Source organism: Chelonoidis abingdonii, chromosome 7 (genome assembly GCF_003597395.2).
Source record: "Chelonoidis abingdonii isolate Lonesome George chromosome 7, CheloAbing_2.0, whole genome shotgun sequence".
NCBI classification, from domain to species: Eukaryota; Metazoa; Chordata; order Testudines; family Testudinidae; genus Chelonoidis; species Chelonoidis abingdonii.
In genome coordinates, this window is record NC_133775.1 from 9,625,300 (window position 1) to 9,646,929 (window position 21,630).

At 42.0% G+C, this 21,630-nt stretch overlaps 1 protein-coding gene across 1 annotated transcript in view; it reads right to left on the bottom strand.

The window, feature by feature from the left end:
- Nucleotides 1-21,630, bottom strand: part of AGBL4 (AGBL carboxypeptidase 4) — a 1,477,624-nt gene that overhangs the window by 1,400,114 nt on the left and 55,880 nt on the right. The window contains exon 3 of the mRNA XM_075067593.1: nucleotides 1,740-1,864. Within this exon, the coding sequence (XP_074923694.1) occupies nucleotides 1,740-1,864 (125 nt within the window). The remainder of the gene's footprint in view (nucleotides 1-1,739; nucleotides 1,865-21,630) is intronic.

The following is a 21,630-nucleotide window of genomic DNA, read 5'->3' on the forward strand; positions in this document are numbered from 1 at the left end:
ATAATACTTTTCACTTTCTAAAAGGTGCTAAAACAATATCTATTTGTAACTCTACCTTGATGTCCCAACTGTGCTGACTGCTGGCTTGAGTCCCAATAGTTGAATGGTTATAACTATGTTCATTCTGTTTTGGATTCTTTTTCAAGTACTATACAAGCATTGTTTGCTTTGTATATACGTTAACAAAATAATATTGTGATAGAGTGTTTGGAGGGCCAGGCGGCCTAGTGATTAGTGCACCTGACCTCCAACCCCTTCGCTTGCTATCAGAGAGGGCAGTAACACTGGCTGGCTCCTGTCCCCAGGTCAACACTGTTTGGGTCTCCCACTATGTCTGGGCCTTTGCCCTTAAGTGGGGCATGGTAGGGGAACCCAGGACTTCCCTCTCTACTGGGCCTAAATTTGCCATCCTGGGCTACTTCCTACATATATGCTCCTTCAGTTTGGGGGTATGGCCCCTATAGTTAGGACCTTTCCAAATTCACAGCCGTGAAAAATGTGTCATAGACTGTGACATCAGCCCTCCTCCATGAAATCTAGCTATTGGAGGGGACAGAGAGAGCCAGGGCTGGGAATGCCCCTGCTGGGGGCTCCTACCATGCACTGAGCTCCAGCTGATAGCCCTGTCCTGGCTAGGGAGGGACAGGACTTCCTCTTCCCCTGCACAGCTGCTCCTGGGGGGAGATCAGACCCAACTCTGGGTACTTCCCCTGGACGTAGGAAGCTCTGCGACCGCACTGCAGAAGTGAGAGTGTCCCTGAAGCCAGGGAGGTACCCAGACATGGGCCTGATTTTCCCCCCTGCTCCAAGAACAGCCATGCAGGGGAAGAGGGCGTCCTGTCCCTCCCCCACAACCTGGCTGGGACTAGCAGCTAGGAGCCCCTGGCTGGAGTGCTCCCAGCAGCACAGGTGAGATCAGACCCACATCCCCATCTGGGAACTTCTCCCAGCTGCAGAAAGGCAGTGCAGAAGCAAAGGTGACCATCCTGCAACCCCCTTACAACAACTTTTTGACAGCCCCCACATGATCCCCTTTGGAGTCAGGTGCCCCATGGTTACAACACTATGAAATTTCAAATGTAGACATCTTAAAATGTGAAATTGACCAAAATAAACCATAAATTTGGTGGGGCCCTAACTAAATAGTCAATAGTATCACAAACAAAGTCCAAATGAGCAGGGCCCTCCAAGACAAGCGGTTTCTCAAACTGAGTGGTGGTTGAAGAAGGCACTGCTTGGGGGCCTTACCCACTATCTTGTCCCCTCTCTGGCTCCACCTTCTGACTGGCTTCCTGGAGAAGGATTCCTCTCTTTTACAGTCTCTTCATTACTCCTTGCCCGAGCTCCTGAATTCATTTTAACCCGCTCCTCTAGCTGCAGTGGGCTGGGCAGGCCTCTAGGGGCGGGGCTACCTGGGCCCAATATTGCCTTTTAACCCCTGCAGGTTCTAGGGTTTGCATAAACAATCACAAACATATACTAGTTATTACTGTACTGTGGCAATTTTTATACTCTGGCTAGTGTATTGGTATCTCTCTCCAACTTAAGAAGTTGAAAAACAAATGGTGATATCTGCTTTTCTCCATTCAGGATTCAAAAGAAAATCATTTATTGTATGGCATATAGTCACTAACTACCCTGGAAGGATTTATTTTTTGTTTAATTTTAAATAAGAAAATACCTTTTATTCTCCAATAAAAGTAAGTGTGAACAAATCATACTATTTAACTTGAACTTACCTGTGACTCTTTCACATTTTCAACAGTGAAGTTGAACCAGACTCGAAAGCGTGGGTTACAGGTATCCGGCCTAATGAACAGGTCATACTCAAACTCTGTGATGTGATCCACACGTCCAAGGTTACCTACCAGAGGATTATGAAATGCAGCAGTTTAACAAATGGCTGATAAACTCTAGCCCAAACGACGACACAGAATGGAATTTTAAAATGCGTGACTATGACTGGCTAAAACCAGTCACATGATTATAAGGTTAATTAGCACTATAACACAGCTCAGAACTTTTTTCAAGTAAATGTCTTTATTACACTTGTGAAGAAAAACAAACAAATAGGCCAAGCACAGTTAAGTAAGTCAATATGGAAAAAAAACCCATCAATAAGGACTTTCATAATTCACTCCTAATGACTTTTTGTTCTCTCTGACCTTTGATTCTTTCTGTGAATGTTGTCCCATCATCCCTTCTGTTATTCAAAATCCCCTCTTCGCTCACATAATCTCTTTGCCACTCCCACTCCCTGCTTATAGGGATTTCTTTCTTCCAGGTGCTACTAATGTTTAGGAATACCTACTTAAAAACAGTGCCAAAAATTCTACTGCTCCCCCTATAGCTGATTTTCAGGACTTCTCTGTTTTCCTGCAGATGCTCAAGGCCCTCTCTCCTAAAACATGAGGCTTTGGGGTTTAGCTTAGGCCCCTCCTGGTTAGTTTTGTGATATAATATTGAAAAATACAGTCAGAAACTACTTTGCTCCCTCTTGCACTTTTCTGTATAAAATGAAAGCAAGCAACAAATCAGGCCATAGTGGAGAAAGGAGTGGAGTTCAGTGCTGGAGAAATTTGGAAAAGTGCTTTTAAATGGTTAAACTGGCTTTTTTCCTTTGAAGTGCTGCAGTGAGTTTCAAAGACAGATGGCTTTTCTGTCCACCTAATTTATACTCTACAAAATGAAAGGCGTTACATTTTTCCTGCTCACACCCATCTAATCAAATTTTGTATTTAATAAAATAAGCCCACACCTTCGCTCTCAAAGCTGATATAAAATGTTAATTATGAAAGTACTGCTACGTTTGAACCCATTATTTTATTAATTCAGATATAGTTTCAGATATTTAGGGCAAGATTACCAAATCCTTATTCATACAAAGTCAAAACTTCCTCTTCAGGCAGTCTCATTTAAGGCAGTGGGATGACTAGTGGAGTAAAGTGCTGCTTAACATTAGTAATGGTATTAAAATCTGGCTTACAGTTTGTTTTGGGGGGGAGGGAATCATTTGTATTTTGGAAACCAACAGATATTTCAGCTGTGTACTTCATCGATGTATTTATAGGCCCTTCTGCATAATCTTGAGTTGGTGCTGTTGCCAACTTCAATTGCACAATGAACATTTTTTATCTTCCATATCTGGAAACTTTCTCCCTTTGTTGCCTTCCCCAATCCAGACTTTTTACAGCAAAATTATCTTAGCTGAATCTCATTTTATAGACAAGCCTAAATGATAAATCCAATATATAAATATAAAGAGGGTGGAATATATTTTGTAACTATGAGATCTGACAAATACAAATAATGTAATCCACCTGACTTTTGGTTAACTCCCTTCCCCATCCCTTGTCTTCATGCTGTCTTCCCTAGGCCTTGATTCCGCCACTGTTACTTATGTTGAGTAGTACCTTAATGTCACTAGAACTATTCATGGAGTAAGCCACTACTCACTGTTAGTAGAGTTGGCAAAACCAGGGCCCTATACTGTAAACTCTTCAGTACAAGAAGACAAAGCCCTTTCATTTGCCTTAAGTCACAATGCGTATTTGTAACTATAGAAATGGTGATAATATTCTGCACTTGTTTCACATATGTAACTCCTATTAGTATCAATGGTAATGGTTTGGAATGAATGATCTGCAGCATGGTTTGGAGAAGAGAATTTCCACTGCATTGATTTAAAACACAAAAGGTATAGCAGCTAGTAAATTCTGTAGCAGAAATCCAATGATCATAAAAATGGATTGTACTGTATGATGCAGATCAGGAACACAAGAGATTACTGAGAGAATAAATATTCCATAGAAGTCAAAATATTCAAAGCAAAATTATACCATGATTTCTGACCTAATGCATATTTCAGTTTCCATTTCAACATCAGATTGCTAATTAGTCTGAACTCAAAGTGCCAGACCCTCAGCCCACGTGTTTCCATGCAACACTCTGACAGAGCAGAGATGCTGTAAAGACCCTGGTATTAAGGAAACCCTTGCTCGTGCAAAATAGGTGTGATGGGACCATTACAAACCAATGTAATCTAGAGCAGTGATTCTCAACTAGGGCCCCCTTGGGGGCCACAAGCAGCTTTCAGGGGGTTCGCCATGCAGGGCTGGCATTACACTTGTTGGGGCTAATGGCAGAAAACCAAAGTCCCGCTGCATGGGGCTGAAGCCTGGTGATCCAAGCCTTGCCACTCAGGGCTGAAGCCAAAGCCTGAGCAAATTAGCTTTGCAGGGTCCCCTGTGACATTGGGTCCTGGGAAACTGCCCTGCTTGCTACCCCCTAATGCTGGCCCTGGCTCTTATATGAAGAAAAACAGTAGTTGTGGGCCATGGAGTTTTCATAGTATGTTGGGGGTCCTCAGAAAGAAAAAGCTTGAGAACTCTTGATCTAGAGCAATCTATCTACCTATACATTACTAATTTATACTCCTGGGGGAATTTTACGCTACTGTGCAAGCATAGAATGTATGTCCCCTGCAGATTTCTTTGTTTCCCTGCAGAAAAAATGACTTTCTGATGGAGAAGCAAAGGAAAGCCACAAAAGCAGTCATGTGAGCCTCCCCAGCAGTATATTTCAGGTGCCCAGGGCAGCTGGCAGAGAGGTAAATCACTGTGGGGCAGGAGGCAGAACTGGGAAGGACCCAGATGGTGGCTCCAACCCTGCACCGGACTCAGTTGCTAGTCCCAGCTCGGCTGGGGAGAACACCCCCCCTCCCCAGATTTCTCCCGCAGCTGCAGGAAGCCCTGCAAATTATCCCTCTTCCCCACACCCCCCAATTCCTGCACCCATCGCTCCTCAGCTTCAGGGGGACAGATCCCTGTACAGAGAGCTGCTCCCCCATCCATCCAACCCCTGTGCATCCAGAACCCCTCATACCCAGATCGTCCGGTCAAGCTTCAGCCCCCTGCACTCAGAACCCTCCTGGTGAGCCCCACTCCCCCTGTACCTGGACAGCCCAATGAGCCACCTGCACCCAGATCCTTACCCCACCATAAGAACATAAGAATGGCCATACTGGGTCAGACCAAAGGTCCAGCCTAGTATCCTGTCTGCCGACAGTGGCCAATGCCAGGTGCCCCAGAAGGAGTGAACCTAACAGGTAATGATCAAGTGAAGCTCTTCCATGCGATCCGATCTCCATCCTCTGACAAACAGAGGCTAAGGACACCATTCCTTATCCATCCTGGCTAATAGCGCATATTATGACTTAACCTCATGAATATTATCTAGTTATCTTGTTAAACACCTGTTATAGTTCTAACCTTCACCAACCGCATGAGTAAGGAGTTCACAACAGATTGACTGTGTTTGTGTGAAGAACTTCCTTTTATTTGCTTTAACCTATGCCCATTAATTTCATTGGTGGCCCTTAATTCTTATATTATGGGAACAAGTAAATAACTGTCCTTATTCACTTTCTCCACACCACTCATGATTTTATTATACCTCTATATTTCCCCCCGTTGGAGTCTCCCTCTTTTCCAAGCTGAAAAGTCCTAGTCTCTTTAATCTCTTCTCATATGGACCCTTCCAAACCCCTAATCATTTTCGTTGGCTCTCTGAACCTTTTCTATGCGAGTATATCTTTTGAGATGAGAAGAGCCACATACTGTATGCAGTATTCAGATGTGGGCGTACCATGGATTTATATAAGGGCCAATAAGATATTCTCCCTGTACCCGACTCTGGCCCTCTGAGTGGCACAGCAACAAGGGCCGGGCGTTACAGTATCAGGGGTATTCCGTTTCAATAACCCAATGCAATAATCGGCTCGAGCCCCCACCCAGTGACCTGGACACTTTACATACCCACACCCTCTGGGCGCCCTAGGGCCAATACTTCCCCACTTGCAAGCACGGAGTCTGAGTGTAGCAAAATCTTTATTTAAGTAAAGGAAGGAATCAGTGCGGCATTCCCATTGGAGAAACAACCACAAACAGAGTATTAACACAAAAACCATAAACCACCCCCAAGTACATTTGGCAATGTCCTTTTCCCCTTGGGTCTTAAGTCAAAATCACTCCAAATCCAACAACCCAAAAGTCTCTGGTCAATGCCACCCCAGAATTCAAAGAGTCATCTTAGATTTAGACCTCCCTAGCCCCTAAGGCCTGGGTGAACGGGCGCACTTACGTGGATTACCAGGGCCAAGCCTGCCCGTGCCTCTCTGTGGTTCATGCTCCGCCTTTTCTCACAATCTGCTCCGCCTTACCAGCGCTCCACTCTGCCTCTGGCCCGTCCTCAAACTGCTCTGCTCCACCAGCATGCCCTCATGAGTGCTCCAGTTGAGTCCCTGAAAACTGCTTGGCTCTTGCTCGCTTTCTGTGGGACTGCTCCACACCGTTCAGCAGCTACTCCAGTTCTGCTTACCCGCTCTGCTCCACCAGCTGTCCCGTGGTCCGCTCCACCATCCCCACAACTGCCGCCACTCCGCGAGCTGCTCTGTTCCACAGTTAGCGTTGAGCTCCCACTAGTTAGCATCAGACACTCATGCTCCCAGGCTCAGTAATGTTCAGCTCTTTGTGATTTCAAGCTCTTTATGATTTCAGCACAATAGTAGGGCCCATTGCATAGTGCCACATTAGCCAAAGTAGTTCGATGTTCAGATACCTAGAATAATCATAGAGTCTTAAGGACGATAAAAAAATCCACTCTGCCCAATTCCACAGTGGAGGTGAGGAGGGGGTGCAATGTCGTCTGGCCCCATCAAGGAGCTCGCACCACCAGGGCACTATAACCGTCCCCCTAGTCCCTCTCATCTATTCCACTGGTTTGAACCCATGTTCCCTGTTCTAAAGCAGTACCATGCCAACTGAGGTTTGAGTCATTCTGTCACAAAAGCCGTCCCACAGCTGCGGCCGTCGAGATGGGTAGCGCGTGCCTATGCAAAATATTTGAGATTCACATTCTGGACATTCTGTCACCACTCCCATAACTATACACCACCAGATGTTCAGGGGTACAGCTCATCCTGACTACTAGCTTATATAATCCCTCATTATAAATGTTCTATCCCTTTTTAATCGTACTACATCCTCGTTTTGCTGTTTTGGCAAGCCCATGGGAGGTAGGTCCGAGGGGAACACAGGAGTGAGAGAGACACGGCGGCACGCAAGGCGGGAGGGCCAGGACGGCAGCCTGAGGTGAGAATTGGGGTGGCGGAGGGGAGCGGGTTGGCTGCTGGTTGGTGCAGAGCACCCACTAATTTCCCCTATGTGCTGCTCCAGCCTGGAACCCATGGAGCCTCAGCGCCTATGCAACTGAACCACAAACCACCTTCAACCTGGGACTCCCCTGCAGAGTCCCGATTACCATTGCACCAAACCAAAACCCAAAAACAAAACCTTTTCTGTTTGGTGGCCAATCCCAAGGAATCCCCTCCGCAACCTTGGATCCCTATGAGCTGCTGACACCAGATTGCCCCACAGAAACCTTCTTCAAGCCCACACCTGGATCCCCCTATATTGAGCCCCTCCACACCTGGGATCCCTGCTTGCTGAGCCTGGACCTGGCCACCACACCTGGAAAGCCATCTGCCAATGGAAATGAGGCAGGGCCCTGGGGTGTTTCTGGGGCTTGTGATGTATCAGGGTGGAATGCAACCTCACCACTGAGTCTGTGTCCCAGGGGGGTTGGGGGAGCTGCACAGTGATCTCCCATCTCTGTGCAGCCAGTGGCCTGTGCTCCCCAACGCCATGCTGGAGCCTCCACATTTATTTGTCAAATAAAATTTGTAGAATTTTAAAATATTTTGCACAAATTTTAATTTTTTTGGTGCAGAATGCTCTTAGGAGTAACTAGTGCACTTGTCAGCATCATATCTAGCTACCACAGATCTCTTAGCAATTAATCACTTGTTCACTGTATACCTAGGTCTCTTCCAAGATTACTGATTTCCAAATTTCTCAAGATCACTGAGTATTTGTGTGGGAGATTATCTTCCACAGAAGTTTTCACTTTTTTTTTCCTCTAGCATAGGTTCCTTTGTATTATTTTTCTGTTCTCACAGGTATCTGCAACTCCTTCCAGTTCAGTATTATTTGTGCATTTCATTAACATGCTATTTCTTCCAGATCATTAAGATGCTAAATAAGGCAGTACCCAACACCAGATACTTTTATTAACCTACTCAACGTGTTCCCTACACGCAGAAGGCTGATGCTTGTAGTCACTGTATCCTTTGCTTACACTCTATCATCCTGATTTCAACCCACATGACAGTGCCCCTAACCAAAGTGGAAGTTTTTGTTAAAAATAGAAAAAGGTTAGAATTGCACAACCATAAAAAAATACTTCCATATATTAAGAGAGAGTTTCTAGTGTTCAGTGGGTGTCACTGAAAAATGCTTCTTGACATCAAAGAGAAAGGACTTGAGCAACTCATACACCAAACTCATAATAAAAGTTATGAATGTTACAGTGCTGCCTTCATACTGCTAAAGTCAAGGGATCACATTTTTTATCTCAATGTACAGGAATATATGCCCCAGTACCACAAAAAACAATGATTGACACTGAAAGGTGTCAAGTATCAGAGGGGTAGCTGTGTTAGTCTGGATCTGTAAAAAGCAACAAAGAGTCCTGTGGCACCTTGTAGAGTAACAGATGTATTGGAGCATGAGCTTTCGTGGATGAATACCCACTTCGTCAGACGCATGTTATATGTCATGCGTCTGACGAAGTGGGTATTCACTCACAAAAGCTTATGCTCCAATATATCTGTTAGTCTATAAGGTGCCACAGGACTCTTTGTTGCTTTTTACTGAAAGGTGTAGAAGTATTAAGCAAGAATTAAACATTGATTACATAATGAAGAAATGACGCTACATATCCATCTTATGGTGAAGAACAGATAGGATTATTTTACATTCAAAATAAGCACCTACTATACTAAAAGGCAGCATTTTGAATTAATATTCATGTTACTTTTTGAATATATAGGGAAAGTGGGTGGTGTTCCCTTAACTTGGCCTTTGGAGGAAGAAGTTAAAGTGTAATATGGAGAAAGAAATAGTTTATCTAATTAGTGATTTAAAAAGCAGCTACATATTGAAATTTGTTCTTGTGTCACAAATCCTTGTGCATTGAGATAATACACACTTTTTTTTTTTACAATAAACTAGATGAATTAGCTACTTTTTATGATAGTCTATTAAAGAGAAAGGTGGAGACTGTCAGTTCTGTGTGGTGCCACCATTATGTTTCATACACAAATAAACTGAAGTCTAATAGCTAACTACAACTATTCAGGGACTTTTACCATCTCCATATTTGATTTCTGTGTATATTTCTACTCTCCACTAATTTCTGCCTTCTGCTTATAACAATTTTGCTTAGATAATTTTCTTTTCTTTTTTTAAATCAGGCATTTGAGACCACTCCAAATTCACACAACAAATTCTAAGGAGAAAGCCATAGATTGCAACAATATTGACAAGTACTGTACTGCACTAAGGGCTTCCACCTGCCTCCACTGGAATCAATGGGAGCACCACCACTAACTTCCATGAGTGCAGTGTCTGGCCCTAAGCAACTCTAAGATTTTAAAGCTATCACAATATATTTCCACAGTAATGGTAACTTTTATGAGTTAGCCCTGCAGAACATAGAGGATGTCAATGATGTACATTTTATTTAAAGTATATGTAAGATAAAGAATTGATCTGTGGAATTTAAAAGAAAAACCACAATGAGTAACAAGACTGGTACATGTTTAAACTCAAGCACATTGGTATTCAACTTTTCTACAGTGCAGTTTCTTACACAGTTTTTTTTTATGGCACAGGTGCAATGCTGGATGTGAAGGAAACAGAATTTTATGAAACAATATGAATTAGTTCTCCTATGCACTTTTAAATAACTTGATTTTTGTTTTTATTATGATTTTACTTTTGAGAAGTACTGCAATAGATATCTCTAATCTTCTAGGATGATGTGAACAAATTAGACTCCCAAATGTCTGTAAAGATAAACTCACTTTTTCTTAGCCCTGGAGGTTGTTTTTAAGACATTCTCAGTTCCCATATATAGTTCTATGCAATATTTACAGCAAACAGAAAAACAGAATATGTAGACTTTCCCTTGATCATTCAGTCTTAAGTTGCTAGTCATACTATCTTAGTTCTCTTACACAAGAGTAACATAAGTACAATATATGAGTTATTCTAAATGGACCAAAAGTACATTTAAAGTTTCTGGAAAAGTTCACTACATTTATAATAGGCTTAAAATAAAACCAATATTACTATTTTATTTATTATGCAACAAACATTTACTCTTCATAAAATATTAAAGAATATTGCTTCCTACATCAATAAAAAGCATACAATACAGGAAGAAAGAAAACCTATTTAAGAAAATGCTAGCTAGAGTTACTGAGTATGCCAACAATTATCATAAAAATGCAAGAAAAGAAAATACAGATATGTTAAGCAATCGTAAAATCTTCTTAAGCCACACATTGTGCTTTCCTACAGAGAATTTTAAGATGAAAAATAGACCTTGAGGGTCTTAGACAAGCCTGAGGCAATATAAAGAAAAAGGTCAAACACTCTGCTAAAAAGGACCGTTATCTTCAGAACAACAACTTATCAGCCAGCTTGCAGCCCTGCTTATTTACAGTTATTGGTCCCAGAGGAAGTGCACTTCAGCACAGGGCACGATTACTTTGTAATGAGTTTGCCAGAAATGGTAAAGGAAACTAATTTGTAACAATGTGCTGTTCTCTGCACATGAACTTTCTCAGACACTTTTTTGTCCAGCAATGAATAACTAACTTCAGCCCTCCTAATAAGCAGTGAAGACAGAAGTGCACTAAAAATGTATGAGTTGCAAGCATGAATGTGTTGAAATATCAGTGATTATCCCTCTCAGCTGTCCATTACAGTACTCATGACGACCACCAGTTCCCCTGTGGTGGCTATACAGAATGCAGGTTTCAGGGGGTAGATTTAGGCATGAAAATTAACATCATTTGGAAGAAAATAGCCTGCACCTGTCACAGATTAGCAACAAAAGGTCAAATGCCTCCTTTTGCACCTAGAACACTTGCATATTGTATGCCTTGCTTATAGGAGCATAATTTTGGTTTGCTTAATACAGAAAAGTAAGCACCATGGTGAACAGAAGGGAAAAAGAATTAAACCTTAGCTAAAAGCTATCAATAAATCTGTTGTTCAAGATACATATGAATGGAAGTAGCTCAGGCAATCTCTGTCTCTAAAAGAGGTAGTTTTTCAAAAAGAGAATTATATAAAGTGCTCCTCCATTTTTGTCAATACACTGCCAGGTTTTGAAATACTATTTTTCTTCCACACAATAAAAATCTTGACAAGTGAGCAATAGAAAATAACTAATACAGTTGCAGCTGCATTTCAATCTATACAAATTCTTTAAACAAAAACAACCAAGGAACAGATTGGCACAATAGAAGAGCATATACATCATCTTCATTATTTGAACCTGAGATCAGGTACAAGATAGTCAAGCTATACTTTCATAGAACTATATTTAAAAAAAAACAACTGAGGTAATATATGGAATGTAGATTAGTCTCAACTGAATTCTTCCTTAAAGACCACAAAATACATGGAGATGATAATGTGAAGTAATTTTATTTATCCATTCTAAGGAAGGGGGAAGAACTTCAGGTACAAAGATCTACAAAAACTTTCTTCTGAAAGGAGTGCATCTAAGAATACCAGTTCATAAATTCCTCTTGGTTTTACATAGAATTTGTAAGAGTGAGCTTGATGAGGAAGAGGTCCAATGTAACTTCTACAGATAATTGGATTTATAACTAGACAAAAAATCATGGATAAGTGACCACGTTTAGAAGCTCTGACTCACGTAATGTATTGTTACCTGATCCACTGCTCACAATACATATCTGTCAAATCAGAATTATCCCTGAAATTTTCAAGCATGTGTCTTGAATAGAAAGAAATACAAACTGCTACATCTTCATCATAAAAGCACGCACACAATCTTCTGTAATTTTAAGTATACTTTCATTTATACTGTTTATACCAGTAATGCAAATATTAACCTGTGCAGTACAAAGTGATACCCATACTGCAATTAGATCAATGTTGTGAAAAAATCATCTAAATGCTCTGCACCTGTACAGTATCCTTTGAAAGGCCTGAAGCTTCACCTAGAAAAAGGAATAGTACTGCATGTGTTTGGCTGTGAACCAAAAATCCAAATTGCCTTAGAAAAATATTTCAGAGACTGTTTTTATCAAACTAATAGAATTATATAATGCAACCAAACTACAGAGGCCAACATTTTCAAAAGCATCCACTACTATTGTATGCCTCCATGTCAAGTTACTAACTGTTGCACAAACTATTTTCCATCTCCTTTACTAATTCCTTGCTGCTTTTTTTTTAAAGGGACTTTGTTATCATAGTGACATCCTAAAGAGAGAGAAATTAGTTGGTTTAAGTGAACCTTCTTGCAAAACGGGAAGATTTCAGAAACGAAAGACGAGAACCCATTTCGTATGCTACGTATGCCCGAGAACATGGAATATTTTAGTATTTAGTGGGGAAGGGCCAGATCGCCTCATTAGTAAGGGTAAGTTGGTAGGTGCAAGTCAATGCTTAATTCATAGAAGCAAAGACATCCTTAGCTGCCTTGGATGGGAATAAGACAGTCTGATAAAGTCTAACTATGAGTGACATCATATGAGAATTCTAGCTTCTTACATTTTGTCTGTACAATATACATCTAAAATTATTAAAATTGTTATTGGCTTTTAACAAAATATGTGGTGAGGAGGGGGTTCTATTCAATGGTGCAAGGGTGTTTTCTGAGTAGGGAAAAATGTGAGACAGCTGGAGCATGCTAATGTTAAAATCTGTGGGCCAAAGTCTCCTCTCATTTTTACCAGTTTTCCACTGGTGTAACAGTACTGATTTTAATGGTATTGCTCCTGATTTATACCAGTGAGAGAAAAATCAGGCTTTCCATAACCTTTTCAGGATAATACTGTTTGGGCCTTATTATTCCTTTAAAAGACACAGCCTCACAAAGGAAAGACAAGTGTGGCAGCAAAGTGCATTAATTAATGCCAGTTCCTCAGGGCATTCTGCCTGTGTAGCATCTTGGCAAGTAGATGTTTCGGTGGTGCAAGGGAAGCATGTTCGTGATCCTACACCTCCTTTTTGACAAAGAAATGTGCACTACACCACATCAGCTTCCATCAGCCAGCTGCTGTGGAAGAGCCATGGCAATAATTACCTGCCTTAAACTCTGCCAGCCCCAGGCTATCCCGAAACTCCCCACTACTGAATACTTCAAAGGCTAAAATGTACTGCTGACTAAAATGTCCTCTTTGTCTCACATTACTGATTTTGCTGTCACTCTTTTAATGGTCTTTCTAATCCCTCAAGTTCTCAACTTCAGAGATGTCAGAATGCTGTAGCCACACTACACTCTTGCTCATGAAAGTTGGCCAATATCTCTGACCTCAGACCTGGTTATGCCCACACTCTCTCATCCTGTTCCTACCATGTTGACCTTTTCCCTGTCTCCTCTTCTTGTCTCTTTGCAAGCTGAGGAAGAGAGGAAGCCAGTATTTTAATGGTACTGCTGCATCTGTCTGGAGCTCTCTCCCTACTGCCCTCTGAAACAGCTAAATTATTACTGACATGAAATCTCACTTTATGAATGACTCCCTCTGTAAAGTACTTAGCAACACCATTTATGAAAGATTCATATTCAACACTTTTTCTTAAAAAAGGGACCATGAGCAAGATCTCATTTTCCTCACATTAAGTAGTATGAACATTAAAGCATCCCTGTTTCACTTCATTTTTGTTTAGATTTAACAAATAATTTAAATCTGGCACATCAAACATTGTGGAAATCATTTCAATAGATTTTGAATTTCAAAAGCTGATTTTAAAAACCCTTGAGAGAATATGTAAGATGGCAATGTGTCCTACTGGACAGATCACCGGGCTGGGACTCAGGAAACCTGGGCTCTATTCCTGCGCTGCTACTGGCTTCTTGGGTGACCATGGGCAAATCACTTCATCTCTCTATGCCTCAGTTTCCCCATCCATAAATGAGGGTAATGAAATTTGTCTCCTTTGTGAAGCACTCAGATCTACTGATGTAAAGCAATATGTGAGAACTGGGCAGATGTGAATCCCTCCCTGTACTCTCCATGAGAGCAGGAGGATGCTAGCAATCATGCATTATGAAGCTGTTTCAGTATGTGGTTGCTTTATGGGGATCACCAGGCCACTTTCCATATGTTCTAACTCCTCACTCCTACAAAAAAATATTCTTCAAAAACCTTGGGAAAGAAGCAGTGTCCCTTACCTGGAAACCTCTTCAAAGCTGGAAGATGATGAAGCAACCACCTGATGCCCTCAGAGTCCATTTGGGAGGAAAGCAGAGCACCCAGTCTCAGCCTATAGTAAGGAGAGACCTCAGAAGACATTTAAAAGTAATGCAAGATGAGGTCCTAAGATGAGGATTGTTAGGGGTCTGAAGCTGTAGAAATATTCATGATTGATTGTGGCTAGAACTAGAATCTGAACCCACTCTGATTTTGCAGAGATTAAGATTTCTACCTGAATTGGGGCACTACTTGTCACAGAGTTGGGGGAGACAAGGCCCTGCACCACCGGCTTCCTGCGATTCACCATGACTCTTAGCCAACCAGTAAAACAGAAGGTTTATTTAGATGACAGGAACACAGTCCAAGCCAGGTCTTGCAGGAGATCTGTCTGGCCTCCCCTCCATTTTCCCAGCCAGCTCCAAACTGCAACTCTCCTTTCCCGGGCCAGGAGGTCACCTGATCTCTTTGTTCTGCAACACCTTCAGTTGGCACCTTTGTAGAGGGGGGGGGGCAGGCCATTAGTTGCCAGGAGACAGAGTGTCGGCCATTCTCTGTGCAGACAGTATCACAGGAGCCCTCTTGGGCTCTGAAACAATCACACACACTGTTCCCCCCACCTAGATACCTAAGAAATGCACAGGGAAAATGGTGGCACCCACACAGTATTCAGAGAAAACATTAAGAACATTCCCACTTCGTCACACTACTCACAGTCCATCACTATCACCAGCTAATCTGAACCACTAGGCTGAAAAAAAAATATGGCTGTAGACTCTGGAGTGATGAAATTTGCAGTCACTTTATACTAAAGTCCAAAAAATTGGCACCAGATAAGGGAAATTACAAGAAAATAGGGGTGGGGGATTATAAAAGCTGGAAGACTTTAGGTAGAACAGGATTGACTGGAAAAGGAGAGACAAAAATGAATCTCTGCTTGTTTTATTAATAGAGTACAGAAGACAAGAAAGCCATAAGAAATTCCTATAAGCAAGTATTTTAAGTACATTTTCTTACTGAACATGATTATAAAGTATTTTAATAGGCCAGTAGTCTGAGGAGTGCTTAGGATGGATAGTTTTTGATTCTTTAAACTACATCCTTTCCCCAGATGGAAGGTGTCCAGTCACAGGTACCTCAGCATATCTGTAGCCATGACTCTAAAGCAGAAAAACATTAATATTTTTTATTACTTTTGCTTATTTCTTTTGACTTATTATTATTGTTAGTTAATATTTGTAATGCAGTACAATTACAGGACCCAACCAAGATTTGGGTTCCACTGTTTCTGTACAGTGTCCATCACAGTGTGAGCCAGTCCCTGCCCTGCAGACCTTACAATATAAATAATATAACAAGTTTCATTGTCTATTAATCCTATAGGCCATCTGTTTATATTACTTCAACCCACCCTGCAACTCTCCAGAGCTAATTCAGAAGACTAAACAATAATGTTCAGAAAGGACACCAAAATAAGTTTATAATAGTATGTCTCAAACTTAATAAAAATGTAAGGGTAATGTGGCAATTACAGAAAAGATTATTACTTACCTGTAATTGTTTTCTAAAGGTTTAAGATGTGTGATGGGACTTAATCCCCATCACCTATAAGGCACGTGCGAGATCCTAATTATTTATGCTTCACACAGGAGGTGATCAACTGATTGTCTTCTGGCCAGAGGAGGCAGGACTAGGCTGTATAAAGAGATGAGAGGACTCAGTTGAGGGGAAGAGGTTCAGGAGAGAGAAAGTAGGGAGAGTTCCCTCTCCTTGGAAAGGGTCTAGAGAAAGGTCCAGTAGCTTAGAAGTGGCTCTGTCCAGAAAGGAACTAGACTGGAAAAGAGTCCTGTGCTAGGGTCTGTGGGGACCAGAACATAGATAGAAGCCCATGAGGGGCAGAAGGTTAGTTTAAGTGGTATGCAGACTCCCAGCAAGGAAAAGCCTGGGGGGTCAGTACTCTGAAAAGGGGGAAGAACTGAAATCAAGCCACAGGAAAGGCGAAGGACTTATTGTTTAGAGTTGATCCCCATGAGGGGACTGAACTGTTGTGCAACTTGGCAGATGAGCTGAGCCTCAGAAGACCCAAGCCTCAGAAGACCCAGCAAGGGAGTACAGTGAAGAGACCAGCTGGGCATGGTCACTGTAGAGGAGAAAGCGGCCATCAAACACCGCACAAGAGGCAAAGTCCCCTGCATTGCTGAGTCCAGACACACGGGAGCACCCTTGAGGTGAAGACACAGGTTTACAAGATATGATCTGTACTCCCAACACAGGATTTATCAAGAACTACAAAACCACAAATTTTGATACCTGCTGTTTCTTCCCTACTGGAGCAGGTGATGCATTCCTTTTCTGCTGAGTGGAGGTGTAGCCCTAGTGTCAGTTCCATTTTAGAACAAGTAGTTGTATGAAAAATGGCAATATCTAATCCTTACTCTGCCTGGAAGATAGGCGAGTGTGGACACCTTACCAAATATACTGTTGAAAGGAAAAATTACAGGTAAACATCTTTTCTCCACCTGTATTAGTTGGAAACTAAAAATCTCAGAGGTCTTTACTGAAAAATCCCTTTGTCAAGATCAAAAATAAGGGAAAGAATGCCAATGGCACATTACAATAAGGAAATGGTGAGCAAGCAACAGTGCTCAAAATGCTTCCATGAGCAAAGCATCAAAATGTTAACACTGCAAACTATGGATACGGCAGGTGTTAGAAGAACTGGTCTCCCAAAAACAAACCCTATAGTGAAATCATAAGAACAGCCATAAGAACTGGGTCAGACCAAAGGTCAATCTAGCCCACTGGCCTGTCTTCCAACAGTGGCCAATGCCAGATGCCCCAAAGGGAACGAATAGAACAGGTAATCATTAAGTGATCCATCCCGTCACCCATTCCCAGCTTCTAGCAAACAGAGAGTAGGGACACCATACCTGCCCATCCTGGCTTATAGCCATTTCTTGGACCTATCCTCCATGAACTTATGTAGTTCTTTTTTTGAACCCTGTTATAGTCTTGGCCTTCACAACATCCTCTGGCAAGGAGTTCCACACATTAACTGTGCAGTGTGCAAAATGCTTCCTTTTGTTTTAAACCTGCTGCCTATTCATTTCATTTGGTGGCCCCTACTTCTTATGTTATGAGGAGTAAACAACACTTCCTTATTTACTTCCTCCACACTAGTCATGATTTTATAGACCTCTATCATATCCCCCCTTATCAGTTTGGAAAAGAGATGACTAAGTCCCAGTCTTATTAATCTCTCCTCAGATGGCAGCCGTTCCATACCCCTAATTATTTCTGTTGTCCTTTTCTGAAACTTTTCCAATTCCAATGTATCTTTTTTGAGATGGGGCAACCACATCTGCACGCAGTATTCAAAATGTGGGCATACCATGGATTTATACAGAGGCAATATGATATTTTCTGTCTCATTATCTATCCCTTTCTTAATGATTCCTATTCTGTTTGCATAGAGGACAGGTTCACACATACGAAGAATCCGTACAATAATGCCTTGTACGGCAACAATGCATAGTTTTGACCTAATCAGTCTAATCCTTCATCACTCTAAAGCCAAGAAAGCATAAAAACTATCTCCTCGTAATGCAAGTGTGATGCTTCTCAGGGGTATGCAGGGCTCTAAAGTACCTCATTATCACCTGCCCTTAGTGTCAGGAAGCCTTAACTGTGCCTGCTGTGTGTCTGTTCCCAACTCCATCAGTCTTTGGATACACAAGCACTGCCTTTCAGGCTTTCCTCCCTCTTTATAAGTCAATGATAGGCATGCTCCAACTCCTCCAAGCATCACTCTGGGAGTTCCCATCTCATGATTCACTGAACTCACAGACTTCCTAGTTCCTCTGCATCCAAAGGAACAGTATATCCCAACGTACCAGTTACAGCTTAGACTAGAGGAGAGGAAGTGTGGCTGAAAAGCTGGTTAATGAAGACACTCTCAAACTATTGGTAAGGGAGCCCTAAGGTAAGGATGAAAAAAAGAAGTGGTAGAGCTGTGGGGAAGTAGCCCAGGGAAATGTAGCAACTCTGGCAGTGAAAGGTTGGCTGCCAACAGCTGCTGCCATTAGGATCCCTGGGCTGGAACCTGGAGTACAGGGTGGACCCAGGTTCCCCCCAACCTGCCACTAGAGAAACACCTTCTGGGAAGGGAAGTCAGGCCCCTGTCCGGACAGGAGGCTAACTTGTTCTGAAATAAGCCCCTAGGGACAGCAGAGACTGTGGAAGTTCTCTCACCAACCTCTTTGCTGGCTTATGATGAAAAAGGCTCAGTAGACTGTAACGCTGACCCTAGAGAGAGAAGGGCTATGTGGAGGGTCGCAGTGAGCCACCAAGGCTAGCATATACTGCTAGAAGCGCGAGACCCATGGGGATACGGCCAAACAGTATAGATACATAACTTCTTAAATTTTGCTCAGACATATACTTTCACAATGACTAAGATGACCAGCACATTACTAGTTGTTGGTAAAGACTTCACATGCCACCCTTTGACACACTACTATGTAGACATCCGACCCTCTATCTACAAAGCACCCTCTGCCAGCTGGCAACAAGAAATCCCTGAGTCACAGCAAGTATCATGCCCCAGATATCGATGCATTCAGATATAGCCTCTGTGTTAGAGAATGGGACAGGGACAGTCAGGCCTAGTGATTAGAGAAGGATTCAGGCCTACTAGTTGAAGCAGGAGCCAGGAAGCAGAATCAATCCAAAGGTCATGACAGGAGTCAGAAACCAGTGGCCATGCCAGGAGTCAGAACCAGGACCAGCAATAATAGTCAAGCCAAGGGTCAGAGCCAGGACTGGAAACTAGTAGCCATGGCAAAGGTCAGAGTCAGAATCAAGAACCAGGGTCAGGGTAAGGAAGTTGGAGCCAGCAGCAAGGACTGAGCAGAAGCAAGGCTGGGAAACAAGGCAGAAACAGGACTACATTAAGCAGAGTTACAGCAGGATAGTAGCAAGTAAAGAAGCAGCAGACACAGAGAGGATTGCACTGTGGAAGTGAACACATTGTGCATCCAGAGAGCAGCTCCTGCTGCTGCTGGCTAAAAGCCAGCCAGCTGCCCTTCTTGACCAATAAGGTGGTGTAGTCTGTTAGGTAGCCTGCTGCAGCCCAGCTGCATTTGTTGGGTTGCCAGGAGACTAAATCTGCTGCAGGCCCTGATCCCTGATACTGAAGACCTGGGACTCCAGAGCACAAAATGCCAATTCTCACTAAATGTATTGCACCAAAGATGAGGAATAGTCGTATTCTGAGTTGATACTTAGAAACGCTAAAGTACAATGGATCCTGCATCTTCTGTGAGGCCCCTAAGGACTGTAGATGGGTAGGGCATAGATAGATAAAAGCTCTGAAATATAGTAACCAAAGCATATATACACATGCAGAAATTCCTATTTTAGGCAGCCATAGAGCCAAATCAGTAGAGTGTGCTATTGACCAGCTCCCAAGGGTGCCTAAGTACCACAGCCCTAAATCCCTGGTATGGTCTGACCAGCATTTCAGCACTTCTCTAGGAGTCCTTGGTACCATGAGGAAGATCACCCCAGAAAGGCCTCCCACAAAGACGTGATGCAAGAGCTGACACTATAGACACTTGTGCCTAGGATTATGCCTATGCTTGGGTGAGCAAAGCTGTGCTACATGGAAGCTCAGTGTGCAAAAAAGTGTTTTGTCAGTTCCACAAAGTTCACTGTTCCATAATCCCCAGTCCTTGAAGTCAGAGCTGCTACCTGAGGCCCAACCATTGCGGATCACAGAGTTTGAAGGCAAAGCTTTTGTGGGAAAGGATTTTTTCCTCTTGGGAAATCATCAAAGTCTCATAGGCACTATGAGAAATAAATAAATAAACAAACTAATAAATATTAAAAAATAACAATCTGTATTCTCAACCAAGGAAGCAACCAGAGGGGGATGAGAGCATTTACTAGTACCTTATACAGTGAATGTACTATCTACAGGTATGTAGAGAGAGGAGGCACATCATTCAAAACTGTAATTTTGGTAGGGCCTGTTGAGTCTTACACTGGAAGCACAGAAAATGAGATGTTCAGCATACCATCATTTAAATTCTATTTACTACCTGTGTCTCTCTCACTAAGATCATTCTTAGGGAAAAATAATTGATGAAAATTTCAGTCAGTGTACAGGCATACATTTAAACTATGTTTTTATAAACCTCTGTAAAGACACCAAGATGGTTCTAAATAACTTTGCTTTTAAAGACAGAAATGCAAAGTAATGGAAGGTGTTTCACAATTTTCTGACTCCAGAATCTTTAGTTAGGAATTCTGCAGCTAAGATTTTAGTGAACCTCCGATTAAAAGTCTTCCATCTATTTCTTAAACCACAAAATTCCTCATTGGATGGTTACATCTCACTTATTGAATTCCCCATCACTGCAGGGGCCTTGGGCATCTCTGCTGTGGCACACAATAGTTTAGATTCCTGAGTCCTGTAACACTGTGGTCTAATTAAGCTTGATGAGCTTGGTGAGGGGTAATGAGGGTGTTTAGGGGCCTATGATGCACAAGAGGACAGACTACATCTATTGGTCCCTTCTGGCCTTAATTCTGAGTCTATGATGGGCAAATGTAAGGATAGACTTTTGATCAACCTGTCAGATCTGGATGATGCCTTTTCAAGGTCAGTCTGATACTCTATCTAGCTTTCTGGCAAGAAAAGTTTTTACCTAAAAGTCACATACTGTATTTTAATTTAATTTTTTATCAATCTGAATTTGGCCCTCCTTATTATCAGTGATTTACCCCTCATAAAATGACAGATTTTTGGGGGTAGAAAATCTATTCTTGTTCAATAGATTAATCCTATTGCTTTTGTTACCGAGTAGTTAAAATTTGTGATATAATTATGTATAAACTTTCAAGCAGGTCAAGTATATTTCTAGCTATATCCTCATATTGGAATGATGTACCACTTCACAGCTCACCTATGCCTTTCAATAGGTCCCTGCCTGTGTTTCCAAGTCTTAGAATAGTTTTAGAAAATGAGATTTTTTTTATTATTCCATTACTATACATTGTTCTGATATTTCCATAGGCAATGGAACTTGCTTCCATTCTTCACTCTTCAATAGTTTCCAGACCCCACATGCTCCTCCCTATTTTTATTCTTTTTTCCAGCCATCAGGCTGTACAGTAAGTCTTCCTTGATTTCCCTTGTTACCATTACTTACAGAATGTCAATCTTGTTTAGAGACTGGTTTTACTGTTGTTTTCTGTATATAATT